Source organism: Leucoraja erinacea, chromosome 1 (genome assembly GCF_028641065.1).
Source record: "Leucoraja erinacea ecotype New England chromosome 1, Leri_hhj_1, whole genome shotgun sequence".
Taxonomy (NCBI): Eukaryota; Metazoa; Chordata; class Chondrichthyes; order Rajiformes; family Rajidae; genus Leucoraja; species Leucoraja erinaceus.
The window spans coordinates 151872040-151899947 of NC_073377.1; the positions used below are offsets into that span (position 1 = coordinate 151872040).

The 27908-nt window shown below is 41.2% G+C and overlaps 1 protein-coding gene across 6 annotated transcripts in view; it reads left to right on the plus strand.

Annotated features, from left to right (window-relative positions):
- The window catches only part of rapgef2b (Rap guanine nucleotide exchange factor 2b), a 301306-nt gene that overhangs the window by 188365 nt on the left and 85033 nt on the right, over positions 1-27908 (plus strand). For all 6 annotated transcript variants that reach the window (XM_055645980.1, XM_055645960.1, XM_055645969.1 and 3 more), the window contains 3 exons: positions 10292-10423; positions 23328-23505; positions 26861-26997. In XM_055645980.1, the coding sequence (XP_055501955.1) occupies positions 10292-10423; positions 23328-23505; positions 26861-26997 (447 nt within the window). The remainder of the gene's footprint in view (positions 1-10291; positions 10424-23327; positions 23506-26860; positions 26998-27908) is intronic.

The following is a 27908-nucleotide window of genomic DNA, read 5'->3' on the forward strand; positions in this document are numbered from 1 at the left end:
CCCAGGTCGTAGGTCACTTGCTATAAATATTCTCGGCAGCTGTGGTGCTGCGTTGTGTGCAGGCCTGCGTATCGTCCGTGGTCGGGCCTAGGTCTCCGGCGTCATGGGCGCTGTTGAGTTGCTGTTGGGTCGGCCCCGTTCCCTCCCGCATGTACTGTCCGGGGCCGTGGCGACCCCTGACTTGCAGCCGGCGCGGGGGGAGGGGTGGGCTCCAGCTCGGCTCTACTCGGCTCTGCTCTGGCTCTTGGGCCGGGGACTGTCGGCTGCGCCTCTAGCCTTGTCCAGTGGCTGTCGGTTGGCCCCCTCGGTGCCTGCGGGGGCTGAGCGCAAGTCATCGGCGAGGATGCAAACGGGGTGCTGGTTCGGGGTTGGAGCGGGGTTGGGCTGGAGTTGCCGCTTCTGATCCGTGCTGGCTGTGGGCTGCCGCTCCTCCTGGCCGCTGTTCTGTCAGTCCGGAACTGTTGGTTGGCCTGGCGGGACAGATGGAGTTGAGCTAGGTTTGGCGCTTCTTCTCTGCGCTGGCTGTGGGCCTGTGGCCACCGCTCCTACAGGCCGCTGTCCCGTCGATCCGGGGCTGTCAGTTGGCCCGGTGGGATAGGCGGAGTTGAGCTGGGGTTGGCTCTTCTCCCCACTGGCTGTGGGCTGCTGCTCCTCCAGGCTGCTGTCCCGTCGCTCCGGACGCCTCCAACGGGGATGGGCATTTGGTGGGGGGTGGGGACGACACGGTCCAATTGCGATTCGGCTGCGCTTGCGGCACCGGGGACCCGGGTTCAATCCTGGCTATGGATGAGGTGCGGGTCTGTGTGCGTGCAGCTGCCGAGAATGTCTCTCCGCGTTTCCAGTCTCTCCCCCCCCGTCTCCCACTTGCACCCCCATTGGGACCAACTCTCACCCTACTTGGCGTCCCCATTCCTGAGATTATATATATTTTTATACATAAACCATGAACAAAGATAAGAATGTATACACAGTTTATACAGTCAATGCTTTGTTCGCTTTTTCTTCATAGCGAGTGACCTTTGACAAATCCCATGATTCCTTGCGTTTTTCAGAATACCAAGCTCACTTAATGCTTACCTTGCCTGCACTTATAGCACCTCTCAATCCTCTACCTACTAAAATGTTTAGTTCAGGGGTCGGCAACGTATGGCCTCCGGCCAAATGTGGCCCGAAACCCGAAATCATCCGGGCCACGGGCGGAATTTTTTCCCCGTAATCATCCGGCCCGCCGAGCGCCACCGAGCTCTGGGTATACCGCATCCTGCGCAAAGCCGGTGGCATGGCCGCCCACCTTCTGTGAACATGTTTAAGAAAGAACTGCAGATGCTGGAAAAATCGAACGTAGACAAAAATACTGGAGAAACTCAGCGGGTGAGACATGCAAGGATTGCATGAGGCTGCCTCACCCGCTGAGTTTCACCAGCATTTTTACTGTGAACACGTGATCTGATACCTGCCCACCGGGGTGGGATGGGGGCGGGATCCATGTGTACACGTGATAGATGTGGTCCGCCGTCCGCTCACAGACGTGTCCTGGCCCCTATGCAGACCAAGGTTGCCGACCCCTGGTTTAGTTGCAGGTAAACATTACCATCTACATATTTTATTGAGTTTTACTCTGTACTAACTTGGAAATATGTTGCTGTTCTTCCCCATTGTTGGGTCTAAGTCCTGGTCCTTTCTCACCAAGAACATTGTGGAATGGCCGATTAGGAAAAGGGGAGATGCAACGAGACCTGGGTGTCATGGTACACCAGTCATTGAAAGTAGGCATGCAGGTGCAGCAGGCAGTGAAGAAAGCAAATGGTATGTTAGCATTCATAGCAAAAGGATTTGAGTATAGGAGCAGGGAGGTTCTACTGCAGTTGTACAGGGGCTTGGTGAGACCACACCTGGAGTATTGCATGCATACAGTTTTGGTCTCCTAATCTGAGGAAATACATTATTGCCATAGAGGGAGTACAGAGAAGGTTCTCCAGACTGATTCCTGGGATGTCAGGACTTTCATATGAAGAAAGACTGGATAGACTCGGCTTGTACTTGTTAGAATTTAGAAGATTGAGGGGGGATCTTATAGAAACTTACAAAATTCTTAAGGGGTTGGACAGGCTAGATGCGGGAAGATTGTTCCCGATGTTGGGGAAGTCCAGAACAATAGGTCACAGTTTAAGGTTAAAGGGGAAATCTTTTAGTACCGAGGTGAGAAAAACATTTATCACACAGAGAGTGCTGAATCTGTGGAATTCCCTGCCACAGAAGGTAGTTGAGGCCAGTTCATTGGCTATATTTAAGAGGGAGTTAGATGTGGCCCTTGTGGCTAAAGGGATCAGGGGGTCTGGAGAGAAGGCAGGTACAGGATACTGAGTTGGATGATCAGCCATGATCATATTGAATGGTGGTGCTGGCTCGAAGGACCGAATGGCCTACTCCTGCACCTATTTTCTATGTTTCTATGAATTACCTTTGATCAGTGCACTTTCACAAGGGTATTTATGGATGGCTGATGAGTACACCGATAATAAAACTAAAAGGTTTTATAAAATACAGTCCCACAACTTCGCAGAGAGCTGTGCATTCACTGAAAGACTTTGAATTATCTTTGATAGTTATGCTATGAAAAATAAATATATTGGCTTCCTCTTCTCTTGATGTGAGGAGTCTGTGCTTCAAGAGATTTTTTAAGGGTCTAACTCCAATTAATCATTGCATCAATTGCCTCCGCACTCTGAGTTGCCAAACCGTATAGGGGCATGTACAAGATGTTTCGCTTCTAATTTGGGTTTCAGCTCTGGGAGTTGTCCATTGCTCTAGCTCATGCATACATTTAGTTCATGTCCCGGACAGTTGACTAAGCAGGCAAACATGGTATGCTTATTTGCAGCTGTGGCCATTTCATAATCATAATCATGATAGTAATTTATTAGCCAAGTATGTTATGTAACATATGAGGAATTTGAAGCATTTTTTTTGCTGTACTGAAGAAATGTAGCATCCCTTCCCCTGATCCATGGCAGAACTCTTAACCCCCCCCACCCCCCCCCCCCCCAAAACTCTAAGGTATCAATCAGAAACTTTGTTGCATTTGTGTAGCAGTTCTGCTCATTGTGCCAAATAAGCCAGAGCTTGCTTTGTATTTACCTTCTCATTTATCTCAACTATTGGTTTACTACATTAATTACCTTGATAATATATTTCAGCATTAGCTTTTTGCATATCTAGTGTAAATAAATGATCACTATTTTAATCGGTTACTTTAATTAACCCAATCAATCATAACAAATGAATTGGACTAAATCTAATTACCCTACATGAATTGTAAGCAAAGGCAAAGAATTTAACCTTGCTTTGAATGACTAGACTTTTAGAGCCTCCTTCAAATGCTTGATAGCTGCTCCTTCTGCAGGAATGAGGCATGGAAGCATTCATTATCCAGGAATTCATTACCTGAGTTTCAGTGTTTTATGCTTGAGTGAGAATGGAGCTGGTGTATCATCTTGTTGTTCTCTGACAATCCAATTGTATTCCTTTATTTTATTCCTGAATGTTATAATGATGTTTCAGGGTTTTATTCCTGAATGTTATAATGATGTTTCGGGAATATGCTACACTCATCTCATTAGAAACCCAAAATGAATTTTTTTTAAAACTGCAGATGCTGGAAATCTGAAATTAAAAACAAAAAATGCCGGAAGAAAGTACCAAGATAGAAGAGAGAGGTCTGAGAGAATAAGAAAAAAACCAGAAAATTATTGATTCGTGTTCAAAATAACAAGCAGCATGTGCTAAGTGGAACTGAGTAGTACACTGACACAAAGCAGTGATAACGACTCAAAACATTATTTGAAGGATAGGATAATGGAGAATGTACAGCTACAGGGGGTTCCATCAGAATAAAGAGCCAGCGAATTCGAAATAAAACTGGGTATAAAAAACAGTAGAACATTTGGAAATTATTTATTCAGAAGTAGCAGTGCATTGGATTACAATCAAGGAAAATACATTTCTGACTACCTAAATAGAGACATGAATCTCTTACATAGAGCGGCATTGACTTAATGTTGCAAATATGATTCAAGCATTATGAGTGAAGGACAATGGCAGAAGCCAGGCATTAAGTATGTTTTCAAGAAGGCACAAGTAATGTGGCTTTAAAGTCTAATGAATGAGAACATAAATAGTACGAGCAGACCGTATATGCACTGGAGCCTGTTCTACCATTCAATGGAATTGTGAGAGCAAGCTTGGACGGGTGACTGGCCATTCAGTGGAAGAGCATTTTGGGAACAATGATCACAACGTCAAAGGTTTTAAGATAATTATGGATATAGATAATTCTGGTCCTTGCGGGGGTAAAGTCCAAGCTTTTTATACTTACATCAAAAATAGGGTAACTAGAGAAAAGGTAGAACCACTCCAAGGAAAAAGGAGGGAATTTATGTCTGGAATCAGAGTATGTCGGCAAGTTACTTTGAATATCCTGCGAGTTGTTTGCATCTGTCTTCACCAAGGAGAAGGATACGGAGGATAGTGAGATTGATGTGGGGTATACTAATTTGTTAGGACAGTTTGAGATCGAGAAGGAGTTAGTGTCCGGTCACTTGGAAAACATAAAGAAGGATAAACTCCCAGAGCCTGAAGCGATCAATGCCAGGTTATTGCGGGTGACAAGATGGGAAATTGTAGGAGGCTTGACAAAGATATTTGTACCCTTGATATCCTTGCTAACCACAGGCGAGGTCCCAGAGGACCGGAGAATCATTAATGTTATTCCTTTGTTTATGAAGGAAAGTAGAGATAAAAAATTACAGGCAGGTGAGCATCACATCAGTGTTAGGAAAGTTACTGTAGAGGATTCTTTGGGATAGATCGTATTGTACAAGAACGGATTCATTAATGCCAGTCAACATGGCTCTCTGCGACAGGTCATGCCGTACTGACATGATTGAGATTTATTTTTAGAGGTGACAAAGGTGATTAATGAGGATAGGGCTGTGGATGTTGTTTTTATGGGCATTTGATAAGATCCCTCATGATTGTCTGATCCAGAAAATTAAGATGCATGGGATCTATGTGACATGATAGTTTGTATTCAGAATTGGCTTAGCCATAGAAGACAGAGGGTAGTGGTGGAAGGATGTTATTCTGGCTGGTGGTCTGACTAGTGGTGTTCTGCAGGGTTAGAATTCCTGTAGTATGTGACATTTCTCACTGTGCGCATCTATAAATATTGATGTTGTCTACACGTTTACGAAACAATCCATCTACCTTTATGTCCAAGTCACATTATCCATACATACGTGCCTGCATGTGCACACGCCCCTCCCCCTTTTGGATGTGTATGTAGATGGATTGCTTAGTAAGCTTGTGGACAACATTAATATTTGTGTACTTGCGGAAATTGAGGAAGACTGTCAAAGGATGCAGTCGGACGTAGATCGGTTACAGATATGGGGGACAAATAGGTGGAATTTAATTTGAGGTGTGAGGTTGCACTTTGGTAGGTCGTACATAAAAATAAAGTATTCAAGGCCCTTAACAGCATTGATAGACATCTTTATTTTGGTTTAGAAAAGTTGAATCTGTGAATGATCTTAATTGATCCCACCTCATTACGTCTCTTTTAAAAAAATACTTGACTCAGAAGTTTTCAGCATTTCTGAAAATCTCAATTTAAAGCAGGAGAGAACTTCTTGCCCAGAGCTTCTGGGCTCTGTCAGCACAATTTCTTTTCGAAGGTAAAATATATTCTTAACTAAAAGGCAAAGTTGGGGTTGTAATAAAAATACTGGGTACTTTATTGGTTTGATGTTGCATATCAGTTTGTTATTGCATCCAAGGGAGTATGCTGAAATGACCTTCATCCAGAAGTAGTTTTGTTGAAATGTACACCATTTTGAACTCATTAAGGGAATCCTGTAAAGATAATATGGATTCAATTTGTAGATGTTTGTTCAGCAAGGTTTAATCCTTTGTTTATGCTTGGCTAATTTTTTTCAGCTGTAGTAGCTTTAAGAGCAGATTAGTTAGTCCCAATGCCTTTTGGCGACAAAGGAAAAAGAATTGCTGCTTCATTGTTTAGTAAGCTCTTTGATAAGCATGCAAAAATAAATCAAGTAAAGGTGGGATTGTCATTTGCTGCTGTTCTTTGTTGCAGAATGATCATTTAGTACACAGAAATGTGAAATACAAAACATTGCCATTGATGGTTTGATGACGCTGTCATAACACAATTTTCATGAAAAATATTCAAATATTTAATGTTGTATAATGTTTTGGATATCAGTGTTTATGAAGAGTTACAGTCTAAAATATTGTATAATTTACATGTCATCCAGAAAGTAATAAACTGTAATTAGTTTATTTTGAACTATTTCCCCTTCTAGAAATTCAAACATCGTGTTTAAACATATTTTACTCAGGTTGCCATTTTGAAGAAGCTTGTACTTGTGTCGCACACGTCATGGCAGTAGTGTTTCGAAATGGTTTATGGACAATTAACTATCTTTTAAAATATAGTAATGTTGTAAATTAGGAACTGCAGCAACCACTTTTTTCCCCAGGAAAATCTCACAAATTGTGATTATGATAACATTTTCTAAGTTTGGTTGGATTGATTGTGGTATAAACACTGGCTTGAACACAGGACTCCCCTGTAACAAAATATATGCAGGTCTCAAAGGTTCAGTCAATGAATGGAGAAAGCACATGCTGAAGAGCACAAATAACTATTCAAGCAAAATTCAAGTAATAGATAGAAAAACTATCAATTAAGTAACAATACAAAATATCAGGTTTCACGCCTCTGTGTATTTGATTCTCCTGTCTGGCTGTCACCAGCACACACCACAGTCCAAGCCCTCACTCTCTCCCTGTGGGTGAAACGCTCTTAAATTTCTCCCCCTCTGGTGAAGCTCTTTTTCTCTCCCTCAAAGGTGAAGATCTGTTATATAATTACTTCCATCACAACAGGTGACAATGTATAAAACTAGCTATCCTCCTTGGTACCATAATGGTGTGAGTTATGCGTCCTATCAGATTCTCTGTTGGTCTCAGATGTCTCTAGGAAAGCAAAGCTGGTCTTAGTTACCTCACAGGTGGCCTCATAATTTACTGCTCCCTTCAAGTTAGCCTAAGCATTATTCCAGAACATCTACTTGTTTTCCTAAGCAGGGTTTGAAATGTGGTGGTGCTGCTAATTTAGCTGACAAATCCATTTTAGTTTAGTCTGTTTAATCCTTACATTCCATCCTCTACTCTGTCACTTCAGTGGCATGACACGTTTAGATTCTACCCAAGAAAGAAGAGAGCACATTTAACATCCCATTCAAAAGACCACATCAACTATAATGCAGTATTTATTCAATACTATGTTGGAGTGTCTGCTCTTAATTCTTCATGCGTTTATATGTTCTTAATTCTTTAAAGCGGGGCTTTAAAATTTCATAAACTTTGATTCATAGGTGAGTTTGTTAACATCCAAGTCGTGGCTAATGCCAAATATAAAGTCTTTATGTCAAATATGCACAAGGTGCTAGAAATAGAAATATATAGATGTCAAGTCAAAGGTGATATTAAGGATGGTAACCAGCTCATAGAGTTGCTGCTTCACAATTCCTTTGACCTGGGTTCAAATTTGACCCTGGAGTTTGCACATTTTTTTCTGTGTTGCCTTCCTCCCACATTTCAAAGCTGTGTGGGTAGGTAGTCAAATTTATTAAATTCAGTAATTTGTTCATGGTATGTTGAACACTATGGGGGAAATTGATGGGAATATTGGCAGTAAAGAATACAGAAATATTTAGTGAAACAAGATTGCTCTTTGAGCTTGTGTAGACATGATGGGCCAAAACAGTCTCCTTCAGTTTTGCAAGGAAATGTGGTGAATATAGTAACATTATGGTCCAAGTTGAAGGTAGAAGAGTAGAGAAATTCAGATACAGGGAGAGAAAGCATGGCCAAAGTTGTAATTGGTGCGTCAAAGGAAGGAAACATTGCTAAAACAGTGGCAACAGACCAAATCGATTGTCCTTGGAGATAATTATGTGGAGGATTAAATATGATAGAGAAGTAGTGATGACAAGAGGTAAGTTCATCATGGGCTTTAATATGAGATTAAAACATTTAATTTGTAGTTGGAGGACCAGAAGGATCATGAATCATGGAACGGCAAATGTGCAGCACTTTTTTGAATAATCTGTGGTGTATGGAGTTTGGAAGAGTAAAACAAAGTAAACATTTCATGAATTATTTTTTCAACGGCGGATGGATTTAAAGCAAGTATTGAATTTCGCATTTACAAGATGGAAGTAGCTCATTCTTTGAGTAGTGGGCCTTCATTTAAGCTACAATTAATCACAGTTTAAGGATAGAATTGTGCTGCTGGAACAAATAAGGTTTGCGACAGAATCAGTTATCAAATGCTGGCAACTGGACATGAGTATGAATATGACCATCACCATGCTAACTGCATGGGATGCCCACCAATGTACAGGTAGTGAAGACCAACAAATAGAGATGCATTGAAGTCTGTATCAGATATACTGCGAGTTGGCAAAATGCTTTCTGTGATAGTCTTGCATCCCTTTCTAAGAAGCTGATTAAATGGCTGGCCAGTTGGAAATTATGGATATCCCTTTCAAACATAGCTCTTGACACTTGTCATCCGAAGCAATGTTGTGTGGTGGTGCAATTAGTAGAGGCATGTGTCTGCTATGGCAGGAGTGTTTAAAATGACTATTCTCAATGTGAACCACTGCTGGTGCGCTGCACTGACTGACTCCACTTTGCTTTGTTTTCTTCAACATTTAGAGCTGTGTGGGCACTGCAAAGATTATTCCATCTGCACCACTGCAGAGAGGAAAAGCTGAATAGTGTTTTATTATGATTAAGTGGGGCCACAATAGAGTTAGAGTAGTTGCTGTTTAAATGCCTGCCTCATCTTTGTCCCTCATCCATATCATTCTTGCCATTCTGCTGCACAACAGGATCTGCAATAATTCGGAACTTCAGTTACGGTGTGTAACATTCTGTTCCGGCCTAGATATCTCCTGCATGACCATGATTTTGAATTCATAATCACATTCGTGCTTGATGAATCTCCATGGAGAGAGTAGTGATGAAGAGTTTGGTATCTTGTGAAAGCTGACTGTTTGAATGATGTGGCCATGAGGTACAATATAACTGATGGAGATGAAGGGTCATAAATCAGTCCTTGGCAGGTAATGGTATGTGTTGGAAAGAGGCAGAAGTGCTAGAGATGTGTTTTCTGTGACGTGGATAATTCAGAATGGAATGCCAAACTAGGGCAGAATGACAGACCTAAAAGGACACAAAGTGCTGGAGTAACTCAGAAGATCAGGCAGCATCTGACTGGAGAATATGGATAGTGATATTTTGGGTCAAGATCCTTCCGTGTCTGTGGTCTAGCCACTTCTGTAGTCCAGCATGTTTTGATTCTGTCATACACATCTATACTAATTAACTTACTAAGATCTAAAATTAACCAATCTGTACTAATTAGAGTGGTGGTCTAGAAAGTTTCGACCTATGTTTGTAAATGTATGTAGAGTACTACGTACAAATACTGAAGAAAGATGTGAGAAATGTAGAAGAGATTTACGATGACATTGAGGGGAGATTTAATTAAGACGTGTAAAGTGATGGGAGAACTTTATAAGGAAAACAAAAGTACAGTTAACAGAGGACAATGGCTATGGACATAAATTTAATATGATGAGGAGAATGACTAAAGGGATAATTTGATTTTGTTTTCATTTGATAACTAATAGGTTTCTGAAAAAATAGTGGAGGCAGAAACTCTAACTATATTTGAGGAGTACCTGGATTGAACACTTGAAGATTTCTAACTATGAGATCATGCCTTTGATAGTTTAAAGTCTGTTTTTACTGAGCACAGAAATGATGGAATGAAAGGCCACTTGTACCTGGAACAAATACTTATACATAGAAACATAGAAAATAGGTGCAGGAGGAGGCCATTCGGCCCTTCGAGTCAGCACCGCCATTCATTGTGATCATAATACTAGTGAGAGCATAAAAGAAAGCAAAACCTTAAGAAGTTGCATTTTTATTTGAAATGGAATGTCAGTTTTGGAATATCTTAGAATATCCTGCATTTAAAATATTTCACATTTACTGCGACTAGAGAACATTGACTAGAGATTGTTGCATAAGATGATTACAATTTGGATAACAACAGTTTTGATGACTAAATGTACCATAAACTGACTGTGTCAGACTCACTTTTCTTTATCCTTTTCCCATTGTGTAGCTTCCTGCAGACTTCACCAAATTACATCTCACAGATAGCCTCCATCCACAAGTGACTCAGGTATCCTCCAGTCATTCAGGATGTAGCATCACCAGTGACTCTGGCAGCAGCAGTTTATCTGATCTTTACCAGGTAAGTGGTGGTTTTTAATAGAAATGTAGAGCAAGAGTTTTCTCAGTTGGTTGCACTTGACATGAGTAATACAACCAAGGCTAAAACTCCTGTGCTATTGAGCGGGATGTTGCATTGTTTGATGTTCTGTCTTCTAAATGCCTTATTGGTGCTCCAAGATGTTACAAGTTTCCGTGATACTTAGATTGATGGTTCCCTGGCCAAAGTTGTCTTGGTCTCAAACAATATATTTTTTAAAGTGAACTGTTATTTTGTGATGTTCAGTAAATTTTGCTTTGGGGTAAATTGGCCAATTTTGGTTCATGGTACTTCTGGGAGGTCCTGAGATTGTGGAAATGTTTAAAAAAAAGGAGCTGGAGTTGATGATGTGTGTTTCAAGCAATTCGGGCATTTGTCAAGATCCTGGCACCGTTCTTCTTCAGCACCATTTTCTTGCACTATCCCCATATTCTTTGATTGCTGCAATATCTATAAATCTGTCAATCTCTGTTTTGAATGAATTCAGATGACAGATCCTCAAATCAACCTTTCAGGAAGGTATAGGTGTTAGGTTTATGTCAGCAATTTTCCACTTTGTGAGTTTATATGATTTATTGCCAGCTACTGATAATTAGATTGTTTGTAATTTTGTGTACTTTTAACTTTGTGTTTGATTTTGTTTTAAATGTATGTGTTCATAACCCTGTTTTTCTAAATTCTGTTGCTAAAAATAATGATTTAAAATAAATTGAATCTACTAAATTGTGCACTTAATGATATAAAGCTGAAGGTTTCCATTTGAGTGAACATTCAGAGCACCTTGAACAATGAATTAAGGTTCTGTAGAGTATATTAGTATCATAATTACAAGATTATTACCAATTTTATTTTCAATTATTCCAAATTATTTGTGCACATTTATTCAAGAGAACGGTTCATTTTAGTTCAAGAGAGAATTTTGTCCATGCCAAAGCCATCTTTTGCTTCCTTTCCTAATTGTCTTTAAGAAAACAACAGTGATTTATCTTTTGAAACTACTGGAGTCTATGTGGTAAAGGTACTTTCATAGGGTAATTCATGATTTTTAAATAGAACCCACAAAAGATCGCATGTGATCCAAGGAGATGTAGCTGACTGAAAAGAAAATTGGCTTCATGCAAGGAAGCAGAGGGTGATGGTGGATGTTTGTTTTTCAGACTGGAGGCCTGTGACTAGTGATGTGCCTCAGTGGGTTATGTGCTGGCACTATTGGTGTTTCTCATTCCTATCAATGTTATAAGAACATATAAGGCATGATTAGAAAGTTGGCAGATGACGCTAAAGTGGGTGGTATTGTGGATAGTGAAGATGGTTGTCAAAAACTGTAGCAGGATTTTGATCGGTTGCTGAGGATGGGTAAACATTTTGGGTAGTGGCTGCAGTGCCAGTCAAGTAAGTTTAATTGAGTTTAATTAAGGCAACATTTGACAAAACAAGTCAAGAGTATGAGCGGTAGTCCTCTCAAATCACTCAGTGAGGGCTTGCATATAAGATATGAGAACCATTTGCTGGCAAACCTGTCTTTTTTTCTTTCATGCACTTTTAGATTTCAATAAGACCAAAGGGTGGGTCTAATTGAATTCTCTAATTAAAAGTGAAAGGCAAATCATTCCAAGATCATTCTAAACAAATGTATAAATGGAAATGGTACTTTGTAGCTTCAGAAGATTGTGTTTTATGAGGAGGTGATCAATGAGCACAGTACAGTGGATGTTGTCTACATGGATTTTAGCCATAGTCCAGAAGATTAAGATGCGTATGATTCATGGTGACTTGTTCATTTGGATGGAAAACTGGCTTATTCATGGAAGGCTGAGGGTTGTAGGTGCAGGGTGTTATTTTAGTTGGAGGTCTGTGACCATTGGAGTTCCACAAGATGGACAGAGCAATGGCACATAGATTTTAATCTATGCAGGTTTGAGGTGTTCCATTTTGTAAGGTTAAATGTTAGGAGAAACTATACAGTTGCAGGCAAGACCCTTTACAACATTGATGTACAGTTGGATCTTGGTGTCCAAGTCCGTAGCTTCCTGATAGTGGCATCTCAAGTAGAGCCATTTGCAAATAAGTCATGGTCATTGGTCAGGGCTTTGAGTATAAGAGCCAGGAAGTCATGTTGCAGTTTTATAGGATTTTGGCTGACCTGCATTTGGAGGATTGCATGCAGTCTGGTTGCTCCATTACAGTAAGGATATGGAAGCTTTGGAGTAGGTGTGGAAAAGATTTAACAATATGTTGCCTGGATTAGAGTGTATTAGCTATAACGAGGGGTTGAAGAAACTTGAAATGTTTAGTCTGGAACATCGGAGGCTGAGGTTCGACCTGATGGAAGTTTATAAGATTATGAGAGGCTTAGCTCGGATAGACAGTCCGAACCATTTTTTGATAGTTAACTTTGGATGTGCATTTGCTGAATTAATCGGGTAGATTAAGCAAAAATTGAACATTTTATTTCCTCTTCATTTTGTCACTACTACTGAATGTACTTTATAACTAATGGATTATTGTGAATCTAATTTACTGTATATAACTTAATGTGTGGCCGGTGGTGCATACAATATTTAAAATCACCTTAGAATGATCAGGTGATCAGAAGGAATCTACTTTAGTCATTAATATTACTCAGTTATGCACAACATGCAGCCTGGTGTATGAGATGGTTTGGTGCAGACCTTGGTGAACAGCAAGCAGCATGCATCTCTATCGATAGTTTTCGGTTGAAGAGATCCTGTGCACAGCACTTTCATGAATAACAAGGTCAAGGAAATAACCACAGCTGTCAGTTGCTGCTTTCAAATGTAAATGCTGGAAAATGGCAGGAAGTTGGTGCAGTGCAGTTGGATTCCTTAAGAAATTCAGCATTAAAGTGTGATCAGAATGTCAGCAGTAGAAATGTATCCATATTCTTATCCTCTGCATTTATGCATGTCTTTCAGAAGTGATTTAGAATGTCAATCTGCTCCATCCTCCACCTCACACACCACACCCCCCCTCACAAAAAGATCATAAATCAATGGATTAACTACTTTGTTGCTTGAAATCAGGGCATGAGATTTATGTTGAGCTTCCCTGTAAACAGGATGATTGAATATTTTATTTCATGATTGTTAACTCTTACCGTGCTGCACTCCCCCAGCATTACACTGAAGTGTCATAGTGATACAGTGTGGTAAAGGGCCTGTCCCACTATACGATTTTACCCAAGAGCTCTCCTGAGTTAAAAAAAAAAATCAAACTCGTGGTAAGTACGTAGATTGTACGGAGCGGGTACGTCGGAGCTGTGGACGACTCTTAGCGGCTTGTAACGCTAATGGCAGGTACTCGGGAAACGCGGTAAGCTCGTGAAGTTTTTTCAACATGTTGAAAAATGTCCACGAGAGCCCCGAGTACCTATGAGCGGCTATTACCGTAATTCTCCGAGTTCGAATCAGGGGAAACTCGGGAGAACTCTTGAATTATCTCGTACAGTGGGACAGGCCCTTAACAGGATCAACTTGCCCACACTGGCTAATATGTCCCAGACATACTAATCTCACCTCCCTGCGTTTGGCCCATATCCCCACTTCACCTCAAACCTATGTTCTCTGGTCCTCGATTCCACTACTATGGGCAAGAGAATGCATCTGCCAGATCTATTACTCTCATGATTTTGTACATCGCTAAAAGATCACTCCTCATCCCCCTGCGCTCCAGGTAATAGAGTTCCTGCCTACTCAACTTCTCCCTATAACTCAGACCCACGAGTCCTGGCAACATCCTCGTAAATTATCTCTGTACTCTTTCCAGTTTGACAACATCTTTCCTATAACATGGTGCCCAGATACTATAAATGTGGAGGAAGGAATTGCAGTCTGAAGAAGGGTTTCAGCCCGAAACGTTGCCTTTTTCCTTCGCTCCATAGATGCTGCTGCACCCGCTGAGTTTCTCCAGCTTTTTTGTGTACCTTCGATTTTACAGCATCTGCAGTTCCTTCTTAAACAAAGGAATTGCAGATGTTGGTTTACATCGAAGATGTACACAAAAATGTAACTCAGCGGGACAGGCAGCATCTCTGGATAGAAGGAATGCATGATGTTTCAGAGATAAGGAAGTGTAAGGTATGAACACAAGACATCAATGGGGACAAAGTTCAAGGAGATTATACAATAGATCATTGTAGTTAGGAGAAGGTGACAACAATGCATACAGAGATAAAATTTAATCAGGGGGAGAGTCAGATTTGTCGGAGAACTAGGAAGGTGGAAGGTTGGAGAAAGAGGGAAAGGCAAGGGTTACTTGAAATTTCTTCTTAGGCCCCCTTCGGTCATGGCTGACCTTGGGTGTCTCCAGGGTGCTCTTCCCTATATGGAGGCTGCCTGTGCGTAACTTTGTTTAACATGGGGAGACTGGTGCACAGGCAGCCACTCCACGGTCCTTGACAGATCTGGATCCAGTGGCATGGAGAAAAGAGACCCAGTGGCCTGGAGAAAAGAGACCCTTTTCTGCTGCAGCCTTCATCCACCTTCCTAGCTGTTGTGACGCTCCACTAAGGTCTGCCATCGTCCTCCGCCTGTTCCACTGTTGAGGTCTTGGTTGGATTGCTCTTTGTCAGAGACCTCCCCCTCGACATTACCACCATGGGTGGCTCTACCAGGAGCATAGCTCCAGACGGCATCGTTCTCAGGATCTCAGGTCCACACAAGCTTCTCCACCACGACAAGGTGACAATCCACGGAGAAAGAAATTAGAGAAGTCAATATTCATACCGCTAGGGTGTAAGCTGCCCAAGCGAAATATGAGGTGCTATTCCTCCAATTTGCTCTGAGCCTCACTCTGACAATGGAGGAGGCCCAGGGCAGAAAGGTCAGTATGGGAATGGGAGGGAGCGTTCAAATGTTTAGCAATTGAGAGATCAGATATTCTTAGGTGAACTGAGCGGACTCTAAATGCGGGCTCATCAATCTATATTACTAAATGTCTGATATTGACCACTTCCTGTTGTTCTGTATATTGATTTTACCAGTTACGGCTGTGATTCTTGGTCAGTCCCCCTCCGCTGTGCAGGACAAGAGGATTTTTCCCATATATGAAAAATAAAAGAGTTATTAGTGTTTAAAAATGTTGAGATTCTCTCTCCTGTCAATCATGCCATGAAGGGAGGTGGGAGGGGGGAGGGACTATAAAACCCGGAAGTGTGGGCGTGGCTCAGACTCTGTAAGATGGGGGAGGGAGAGGTCATGACTCGCTGTCTTTAGTGGCCTCGCACCCGGCTTGAAATGGTTTGAAATTGCACTTGAATTTGATGCCCTTGCACCCTGCTTGAAATGGAATTTCATGGAATAGCCTTGAGTCAACTGCGAGCCCACCAGCCCTGAGTGAGTGAGCTGCCAGCACAACAGGCTTGAGTGACTGAGCCGCCAGCCCAAGAATCCATAATGTCCATACTAGCCCTCTGGAAACCAGTCCCTTCAGCGCACAACACCCATACTAGTTCTCCAGAAAGCCCCCCCCCCCCCCTTCCCCCACTGGCCACCAATATTGGAATTGGTGGAGAGGTGGAATATTGCGTTGGGGGACCAGCCCTCCCATGTGATGCTGGGACCCAACGGGTCCCACTTAGTCTAGTGTCTTATATAACTGCAACATGACCTCCCAACTTATATATTCTCTGCTGAAGTCACGTGCTGAAAAGTGTATCAGGCTCAGACCACACTTATTCTGATTCATAAGAGACTTTTAAAGAATGCGGGTGCCGATGTCATGTGCCTTATTTCTCTTGCATATGGTGCTGGGCCTCTGAATGGGCTGGGAGAATTTTAAATGAGTGATAATGAATAAATTGTAATATATTTCCAAGCCAGGATGGTGTCCGAACGGGAGGGGTATCCTCAAGTGGTTCCCGTTTCGCATTACTGTTCTTTGTTCTTCCTGGTGGTTATAGTTGCAAGTTTGAGATATATTGTGGGACCAGTGTAGTGCAACTGTGATGTTGTTTTGTGGCTGACACCCACTGCAGCTCCAGTGTACTTGTGTGAATATTTAGGAGGTGCAGTGCATGGCTGTTAATTGATCTGCCTCTCATACATGCTGGGAAGTGTCTTTGGTGAGCTCATCCAGGCAAATTGAGGGTATTCTGTCAGCTCCTGACTTGTAAATGCTGGGAGGCTTAATGGTGTCAGGAGGTGAATCATGTCTGCAGCATACCCAGCCTGAGACCTGGTCTGATGGCAATAGCATTTATGTGGCTCTATATCAGTTTGTATCTTAATGTTGTCTAGGTTTTACTACATGCTGACGCATTCCTACATTTGCTGAAAAGATGTGAATACAATAGAACAATGTACAAACATCCCTATTTACGATAGCAGGAAGATCATTTTTGAATTCCAGGATCTTAGCCTTGGCACAATGCAGAGCTGGCAGGACGCAGCATGATGTGGCATCGAGAGACAAATGTAATTATTTCCTTCTAGCATGCTGCTCAAATTCTTAGAAATCACAGGAGGGAAGTACTGGACTTTTGATTTTAATTATTTAGTTTCATGGTTTACTTGATATGAATATTGAAATAATGTTTAAGAAGGAACTGCATATGCTGGAATAATGTTGATGGATTGCTGATATGCATTCTTTGGCAGTCATATGTGTCAATAAATCAAATTGCTCATTTTTGATTTGTGAAATAAAATAACACAGCCAGCTGTTTGGTTATTATTTAGTGACAGTGCTGATGAACCTGGTAGATAATGTAGAGGCTTCTGGTAGTCAATTGTTAGATCACTGCCCTGGTGTTGCAGTCCTATTCTTGAGGCAAGTCCCATTCTGCTTTCATTGGTTCTAGTGTACAGGTTGTTGATGATGGGAGTGGAGAGACGAGTTTGTGCTTGGTGATGGAACCATCATAATGTTGAATGCTGATATAAGAGGCTATTTTGCTAAGTGGATGTGAAATTTGATTAAAAGATATGGCAGTTAGTAAATCCTGACAAACTTGTTAAAACACATATTTGTTTGGAATTGAACAAATGCATAAGAAAAGTTCTTACCTAAAGGGAAAATTAACAGGGTATTTGGTTTGTAATATGGCTAAAAAGGAAACTAAATTCAAACATGAGGAAGAATTTCAGCACCAGTAAAATCCTGAAGGATTTTGATTGAAATCTTGGATTGACAGCCTGGAAACAGGCCCTTTGGCCCACCGAGTCCACACCAACAACCATGTTGATCACTTGTTCACACTTGTTCAATGTTATCCCACTTTTGCATCCAATCTGTATACAATAGGGGCAATTTATAGAGACCAATTAACCTACACATGTCTTTGGGATGTGAGAGGAATCTGGATCTCGCAGAGGAAGCACACGGGGTTAGAGGAGTAACGTGCAAACTCCACACTGACATCACTCGAGGTCCAAATCAAACGGATTCTCAGGCGCTGTGAGGCTGTGTTTCTACCAGCTGCGCCACAGTAACAAAATATGTGAAAACACTTTCTCAAAAGCTTTTATGGATTAGCATAAAGGAAAAAACTAGCTGAAGTAAATGTGGGTTCCTTACACACAGATATAGATGCACAGTGAAAATTTCAATGGGGAGTGAAGAAATTGCAATGCTAATAAACAGATATTTTATATCAGTGTTTATGGTGGAAGACACAAAAAGAATGAAATAAAGGTTGCCATGAGAAAATTACTATTAAATAGAGCTGGCAATTGAATGCAACCAAGCTAAATGATGTCATGGGCTTAATTAGATTAGATTAGATTGGTTTCCTTTATTGTCATTCAGACCTTTCGGTCTGAACGAAATTATGTTGCCTGCAGTCATACACAGAACCAAAAAAAACAAAACATACAATAAACACAAATTAAACATCCATCACAGTGAGTTCACCAAGCACATCCTCACTGTGATGGAGGCAAAGTCTTAGTCTCCGTCTCTTCCCTCCTTGTTCTCCCTCTGCGCTGAGGCGATCGATCCAGGACGGGGATGCCGCCCTCCAGTCCAGCGGACCTCCGTGGTGTTGTCGCTGCCGCCGACAGCCGGAACGCCGTCTCCGCTCCGAGACGGCCCACCACAGCATCAGCTCCGGGCAGCCGCCCCAGCTCCGGGCCGCTGCCCCAGATCCGGGTCCCGCAGTCTCCGCTCCGGGCCGCCGCCCCAGCTCCGGGTCCCGCAGTCCCGCTCCGGGCCGCCGCCCCAGCTCCAGGCCGCCCCGCCCGCAGTCTCCGCTCCGGGCCGCCGCCCCAGCTCCGGGTCCCGCAGTCTCCGCTCCGGGCCGCCGCCCCAGCTCCAGGGCGGGCCACCGCCCCAGCTCCAGGGCGCTGCCCCAGCTCCGGGTCCCGCAGTCTCAGCTGCGAGCCCCACTGCATCAGCTCCAGGCCGCCGCCGAAAGCCAGAACGCCGCACCAGCAAGTCGGGCCACCGCTGCCTTAGCCCCGAAGTCGGCCAGCCTCTCGTTGGTAAGTCCTGGCTGGCTCTGCCTCCGGAGCCTCGGGGTCAGTCGCAGGTTGGAGACCGTCAGCTCTGCCATTAGGCCTCAGCGCAGGCGGAGGCAGAGAAGGGGGATACGACACAAAAAAGTCCCAATGGTGTATGTCCAAGGTTTAAAATATTTATGGTAGCATCTTGCTTTTGTTTGAGGTAGTATCTGGTAGAGTAACAATGAGCTAGTAGACATAGTATTTGGGGATTTTCAAAACACATTTGCTAAGGTTCTGCCTTTGAGACTATAATCAAGAGTTATGATATAAGGATGCTATTGTAGATTGAGGATTGGTTTACAGTGTGAAAATTGGATGGTGTCAATTTTTGTTTTGCAGGGCTGGAATAGATAGGTTTCTGCAAAGTTTGGGTCGAGCTTCTATCATGTATAATCTCTGCTGATGACAGATGGGGAAGTGAGCTGTGAGGCAATAAAGGCAAATTAACAGATAAGCCACAAATGACAGATTGAATAGAATGTAAAAAAATGTGGTTATTCATTTTAATAGGAACGATTAAAACACTTCAAAAGATTCAGAAACATGAGACAAGTATAGAACGGGGCAGTAAGCATTTGATCTTGACATGACAATGAGATTAAAGCTAGATAATATTTTTGAACAGACTTATAAATGTCATTTAGTACATTTGAATTGTTGACCATCAGAGTTAAGAGGAGGTATTCAGTGATTGGTTTCCAAGCTATGCAGACTTGAATGGATCAGGAAGTTGCATTATTGGAAATGATTTTGAACAATGATTCAAAATTATTAGTTTTGTTCAAATACTTAATTATAGAACATCAACTACAGTCATCAGTGATCATGCTCTAATTCTGGAAGCAAAATGTAAGCCAAAACAGACATTTTACCTCTCACGACACAAAGTTTAAGTTGCATGCATTGTGAATATTGGGATGCCCAACTGATTTTTATGTACCATTCAAAATGTTATTTGTTGCATTCAAATGTCTATGGAACCAGTTATGGACAGTTACAGTGAATTAGGAGAATTATTACAAGAATTTTAGGAACATGTATTGTCTTCACATCAAATACCAACTACGAATGTTGCTATGTAGACTATGTTGCATGTGGCTTTCTGGCATGTTCCAGCATCTACCCTTCAACTACCCCTCCCATTCCCAATCCGACCTCTTTGTCCTGGGTCTCCTCCATTGCCAGAGTGAGCAACACCGGAAATTGGAGGAACAGCACCTCATATTTCGCCTGGGGAGTCTGCATCCTGCGGGCATGAACATTGAATTCTCCCAATTTTGTTAGCCCTTGCTGTCTCCTCCCCTTCCTCAGCCCTTGGGCTGTCTCCTCCCATCCCCCAGCCCTCGAGCTCCTCCTCCTCCTTTTTCCTTCCTTCTCCCCGCCACCCCCTATCAGTCTGAAGAAGGGTTTCGGCCCGAAACGTTACCTATTTCTTTCGCTCCATAGATGCTGCTGCACCCGCTGAGTTTCTCCAGCATTTTTGTGTACCTTCTATACTTTTTAATGTGGGTAAGAATAAAGAATTTCATTGCACTCTGTCTATATGACAATACACCCATCTGATCGGTATCAACTGTTATATCAGAAAGAATATTTCCCAGGGCTTACTTATTGTATGATTATCAATATAGTACAAAATAGGCTGAACGTAAGTTGATAACATTTAACATTGTAAGATATGCATAGAGTACAAGATAATTGTATATATTCTCTAGTGGTGTGTGGATCATCAACAGAAAGATCCAACTGGATCCAAGGATCAGCATTTCAGCTTCTGAGTTGCTGCATTACAATACAATTATTTACAATGAACATTGAATAAAACAATTTCAGATGACCAGCCTTTCCAGTTTACTATTGAACTGTTGTGATGGAAAGTTTAGTTTAGTTTAATTTATTGTCACGTGTACCGGGGTACAGTGAAAAGCTTTTGTTGCATGCTAACCAGTCAGCGGAAAGACTGTGCATGATTAAAATTGAGCTATCCATGATAACAGATACATGGTGAAGGGATTAACATTTAGTGCAAGATAAAATGCAAGATCTCCAATGAGATAGTAAGTAGCTCAGGATCGCTCTCTAGTTGTTGATAGGATGGCTCAGTTACCTGATAACAGCTGGGAAGAAACTGTTTCTGAATCTGGAGGTATGCTTTTTCATCCTTCTGTACCTCTTGCCTGATGGGAGAGGAGAGAAGTGACCAAGGTGAGACGGGTCCTTAATTATGCTGGTGGCCTTGCCGAGGTTGTGTGAAGTGTCAATGGAGTCAATGGAAGGGAGGTTGGTTTGTGTGATGGTTTGAGTGGCGTCCACAATTCTCTGCAATTTCTTGCAGTCGTGGATGGAACTGTTCCCAAACCATACTGTGATGCATCCCAATAAAATGCTTTCTACAGCACTTGTGGACGTGGTGAGAGTTGTTGGGTTGTAATTCATGAAACATGAATTCTGCTTCTTTTTCCACACATGCTGTGTGCCCTGCTGAGTATTTCCAACATTATTTATTTTATTTATATTTCACGCACCTACAATTAAAAAAAATAATTTTCAGTTCTTTCATAATGGGATTTGTTTTACTAATATTTTTATTTAGCCAGACTGGAGATCCTGAGTACAGCTGACCAATGCTGTTCTGGCTGAAATCACCTAGATCATCAGAAATCCTATAATTTTATTGACTACTCATCAGTTTTACTATCTGTACTCATGAGGAAGTAGTAGAGCTTCTCCTGTTTTGAGTCTTTTATGTTCTTTCAACAAACATATTCCTTTTGCAATTGTTGCAATTGTAATTTTTTCCTTGAGCAACAGAGACCTTTGACAGTTGGTTTTGGAATAGTATTGCTTTCTAGTCTGTGGAATTCTCTGCCCCAGAAGGCAGCGGAGGCCAATTCACTGGATGTTTTCAAGAGAGAGTTAGATTTAGCTCTTTGGGCTAATGGAATCAAGGAATATGGGGGAAAAGCAGGAATGGAGTACTGATTTTGGATGATCAGCCATGATCAGCCATCAGCTGGCTCGAAGGGCCGAATGGCCTACTCCACCTATTTTTCTGTTTCTATGTCTCTATCATGCACACATTCATTAAATATCCTATTGTCTTACATGTGTTTCCAAGGATGATGATACCTGCCATTCTTTATCTTGGAAATAATTAGAAAATATTAAGAATTTATATATAAATATATTCAGAGGTGGGTCCTATTCACCCAAAATCTTCTGGTGAAAACCTTTTGTTCAAACCTCCAGTTACATAAACCAATATTGCCTATTGTAACAAAAATTATGCAGTGATTTTATGTTGTAGAATAGTAGGACGGTAACGTTTAAGATTCCCAATACATCCTATCAAATGCTGCTACCTAAAGAGAAGGCGGTAGTTAGCAAACAAGCCCAGTGCAAATTATAGCTCTAAACAAACCAGCAGAAAGTAATTGGTACCTGCGGTGCAGTGCTTAATTGAGTCCAGCAGAATCTCTGGTGCTCTGCTGAACCAGTGCCTGAAAATAGTGGTAAAGCATTAATCTGGCCTTAGTGTTTAAAGCATTTTATTTGTTCCTGGACTTAAATCTAAAGTTAAGACGTTTGGTACTTTGCCTCGTGTGTCAATAATGATAGAATTGTTTCTTCTTGCTAATATTTGCAGGAATAGAATATGAGGCCCCACCTTGTCCAGTGCTTTGTGTGCTTTTTAAGTTTGTTGTCTGGATCTTATTTGGTAAAGTCTTTGGCTTGCATTATTTTATTGGCTTACCCAAATGTAAAATACCAAAGTTATTTCAAGAATATGTCAAACACTCTGTCTATATGATCATGTGTTTAATTGAGAGGCAATTTGATTGAGATGTTAATAGATTTACTCATTGACCAAAATAAAAGGCTCAAAAAGATAAAAGACCAAATTATATCAGAGAACTTATTTTCAGCCCTCATAGAAAGGATGAATTGGTATACATTTTAGACAATAAATAGGGCACATTTGAAACTTTTGTGACAAATTTGGAATTTGCATTGTGTATGGCAGTAACTGTAGGAAGTAAAGCAAATGCAGAAACTAGGTGAAGAAGTTAAATAGTATGTGGTAGTTCACCTAATGCTAATTCTTTCTCAAAATTTTAAATAGCAGAGCAAAACTAATATTATAGGTCAATTGATGGTTTAGTGACTGAATTTAGAACATTATTTTAAATTTGAACAAAAATGGTTAAAAAATGAACCAAAGCAAAATATCAAGCTGATTTTTTTTTCTAGAACCACACTAAAGATCAAGTTGCTGAAACATTAGGTTTTTAAAATGGCAGTACATGTATAAAAATAACAAAATATGCGATTTCAAAAATAATGCTGCTATCTTTAACAAACTGCTGGAGTGCATTTCCTGCGTAGCATTTGTAATCAGTGTCTTAACTTGTTTTACTTTAAAGGCTACAGAGAGTGAGGCCGGGGAAATGGATCTAAGTGGTCTGCCAGAGACTGCAGTAGATTCTGAGGATGATGACGATGAGGAAGATATTGAGAGAGCATCAGACCCATTGATGAGCAGGGACATTGTGCGAGATTGCCTGGAGAAAGATCCCATCGATAGGACAGATGATGACATTGGTGAGTTGGTGTTGAAATTAACAATTATATAAATGTGTCGCTCTGCGGGGAATAGAGGGATATGGATTATATGCCGGCAGATAAGAGTTGGTCTTGACATCATCTGCGGCACAGGCATTGTGTGCTGAAGGGCCTGTTCTTGTGCTGTACTGTTCTATGTATTGCAAGACCTTTGTCACTTCTAAAGTGGAGAGTACTGATTATGATTACCTACTCTAATGGCTAAATTTCATATCTTAATGTTGTGCCTTTCATAAGTCCAACAAAGTTAACTCTTACCTTTGATAGTTAACTTTTAATGTTTCTTTATCATTGTCTACATGAACTTAAGTTGAACTTAGATGTCACTTTGATTTTTAAAGGGTCTCCAAGAAGATTTGTAATAATAAAGTAGATAACATGCTATAGTTCTTGAGCAGTATACAGTGGACCTTCGCAATTAGAGACGTATATAAAAGATTTTGGTTATATTAGACCAAGGCGTCTGTTTGTGGTGGCGGATGCATTGGGTAACAGAAAAATGGTGGCGGTGAGAGACCGAGCAGGTCAAGACTCTTGAAGAGTACTGCCTTGGGCATGGGTTTGCAGCGGCTGCCACAAAGCGAGATCCTGGAGTGCTGGATACAGATGCAACTCGCGCCACTGTACCTGCGTTGCTCTGGAAACACATGCCTCGATCACCTGATAATGGTGCGAGGCTCCCGTTTCACCACCTCCCTTTTCTGGCAAGTTACCCAAAGAATACTTTCTTAGTATGTTGGGCCTATGATTTAGACAAAGGAATTAAATGTAACCATTTCCGAGTTTGCGGATGACACAAAGCTGGATGGAAATGTGCATTGTGAGGAGGATGCTTTGAGGCTGCAGTGTGACTTGGATAAGTTGGGTGAGTGGGCAGATGCATGGCAGATGCAGTATAACGTTGATAAATGTGAGGTTGGCCAATTTGGTGACAAGAACAAGGAGACAGATTATTATCCGAATCGTGGCAGATTAGGAAAAAGGGAGGTGCACCAAGACCTGGGTGATCTTGTACAACAGTCTCTGAAAGTATGGCGGCAGTGAAAAAAGCAAAGGGTATGTTGGCCTTCATAGCGAGAGGAATTTGGTATAGAAGCAAGGAGGTTCTACTGCAGTTGTACAGAGACCTGGTGAGACCACACCTGGAGTATTGCTATTGGTCTCCTAATTTGGGAGCGTAGGTTCACCAGGTTAATTCCCAGGGATGGCGGGACTGACATGATGAAAGAATGGACAGACTGGGCTTATATTCACTGGAAGTATGAGAGGGGATCTTATGGAAACATATAAAACATTTAGAAGGATGAGAGGGGATCTTATGGAAACATATACAATTACTTTGGGATTGGACAGGCTAGATGCAGGAACATTTTTCCCGATGTTGGGGGAGTCCATAACCAGGGGTCACAGTTTAAGAATAAGGGGGTGGCCATTTAGGACTGAGATAAGGAAAAACTTATTCACCCAGAGAGTTGTGAATCTGTGGAATTCCCTGCCACAGAAGGCAGTGGAGGCCAATTCATTGGACGTATTCAACATGTAGCTCTTAGGGCTAACAGAATTAAGGGATATTGGGAGAAAGCAGGAACGGGGTACTGATTCTGGATGATCAGCCATGATCATATTGAATGGTGGTGCTGGTTCGAAGAGCCGAATTGGCTAATCCTGCACCAATTTTCTATGTTTCCATGTCAGTGCCAGTGTAATACACAAATCACAAGCTTACACCAGATTTTTAAGGCCCCAAAAAAACTATCAAATTGCTACATTCCACTTGGCATTCATAGACCAATCTCACAGAAATTTCCCGGTGTGGCACTGGGGAATGGTCTCTTTGTTTTTGGTATAAGATCCAATTAATTTTGATGGGGATTATAAGGCAAAAAGGAAGGGAGCTGTGCTACTTTTTAATTAGTTTAATTTTGGTTTCAAGTTTTTCATTATTGGTAAGATTTTAGATGGTCAATTAATATTTTGTATAGATGGTTCTGCTACAGTTATGCGACAGTTGTGTTTTGAAGAAACCGTATAAAAAAAGTGTTGTGAAATAATTGTGTCAATGGTGGAAAGGGGGATAAGGGATGAGAGTGTCAGAATCTTTAGTCTTTAAGTCTTTTCAATATCAAAAAGTTTACAGCAATAATAATTTTTTGTCACTTTAAAGGCTGAATTGCATTGTTAGCTAGAGTATCATTAATTGCAGAAGTGTCAATGGTAGCGATCGCTATGTCTATAGCCATCTGTGCTAAAAGTAGCAGCTGTGTTTTTAAGTAACAATGGTATCTGATTACTGTGTGGAGGTTAAATGGAAACAGCCCTAATGCTGTTGGTTTTTTTGGTTGCCAATTTCCAAAGTAACTGAAATGGTTCTACATTTGGTGGTGAATCTGGAATTCTTTGCCATAGAAGGCTGTGGAGGCCAAGTCGGTAGATACTTTTAAGGTAGAGATAGATAGATTCATGAGTAGTACAGGTGTCAGAGGTTATGGGGAGAAGGCAGGAGAATGGGGTTTGGAGGGAGAGATAGATCAGCCATGATTGATCATGGTATAGACTTGATGGGCCGAATGGCCTAATTCTACTCCTATTCCTTATGACCTTATAAGCTAAATTCCCGTTCAAAATTACATTATAACTAATTTGCCCCATGTAATGCAAATAGTGTCCCTAATTCAACACTTGCGTTATATTCAATTTGTGTTACGGAAACACATGTCATAACAGAACTGCCTGCAGTTGTATTTTAATTTGAAATATTGTTAAATAGTTTATAGCTCTTCACTAACAGTTGGGCTAGTAATCCCTCATCACTAACAGTTGGGGTTTTGTCTACTGTCAAAACTTTGAGGGGCATTTCGAAGATGGGGTTTCCTCGCCATAAAGCCATGTAGGTAGGTGTGGGTGCAATGGGATCCATGGGAGCAATTCCTTTGGTTGGCAGATCAGTTAAATATATCCTATTAAGATTCCTTAGTTAATAGCATCCATTGGAGTTGGTGGGTAATGTCCTTAGGAGTGATGTTCTTTTATCTTATTGTACTCCAGTTGGAGCCCTTCTCAGGCTGAATCAACTAACACACTAAAAACACACAGTTACCATTGTCTGGCCTTCAAAAATGTTGCAGAAGAAATAAAATGATTTTTCTGATTCAAAATTTGCAATCAAAATATTCATTGTGCTCTACATGAAGCCAATTCAGTCCTATAAGAATTTCCATGTGAGGACAATGTACAAGCTGAATTTAAAGGGATTGTAAGAGTTTGTTAGTCCAAATAGCTGCTGAGTTCTCTTGTTTCCAGATGTATAAATTGATGCCTTTGTTTTTCCATGCAGAACAATTATTGGAATTCATGCATCAGCTTCCAGCTTTTGCCAACATGACAATGTCTGTCAGAAGAGAGCTTTGTGCTGTGATGGTGTTTGCAGTGGTAGAGCGGGCAGGCACCATTGTGCTCAATGATGGTGAAGAGGTGTGTATTTTCATATCAATTTGCTGAATTTGTATTTCTAATTTAAGAAATAGAAACATTGTAATGTCATGCTTTAATTCATATATATATTTCTTCTCATAAGATAAATCTGAAAACCCTTTCTATTTTAGTTAAATATGTCGCCTGTTTAATCAAAAGTATGTTGAACTTCATTTTTGTTACATCTTGCCTCCATCTCTTTTGAATATAAAAACTTATTTTGAAAACTTGCATTTTGGGAAATGACTATTGTAAATGATCAGTTGATTATTTTTGCATATGGTTCCATTTTGATTTTCAAATGGAAGTGGTTATTGAAATGAATATTGGCAGTATAGTGAAGAGTGAAGAAGGCTATCTACAATTACATGGGGATGTTTATTGACACTGGACCAATGGCCAGAGAATTGCAGTTGGAGTTCAATTCAGACAAAAGCAAGGGGTTGCATTTTAATAGGACAAAACCAGGTCAGGGCTTACACAATAAATGGCAGGCTCTCGGGAGAATTGTGGATCAAAAGTGGCAAAGGATGCAGCTACAAAGTTGCAAAAAAGTGGCAAAATAAGTGGACAGGTTGGAGATTTGTAATACTGTTCTGGCTACTCTGCTATAGGACTGATGTCACTAAACCAGAAACCGCGAAATAGATTTATGAAGATGTTACTGAATGGGAGGCTGCGATAGGCTAGGTCTTTTTATGAGGTGACTTTATGTAAGTATCTAAAATCACAATGGGCATAAATGAATAGCCACTAACCCTTTCCCAGAATGAAGTGGTCTAAAACTGGAGGGTATAGGTTTAAGATGAGAGGGGATAGGTTTAAAAGGGGCCTGAGGATCAACTTTCACACAGATGGTGCTGCGTTAATAGAACAAGCTGCAAGAGGAAGTGGTAGTGGCAGTTACAACA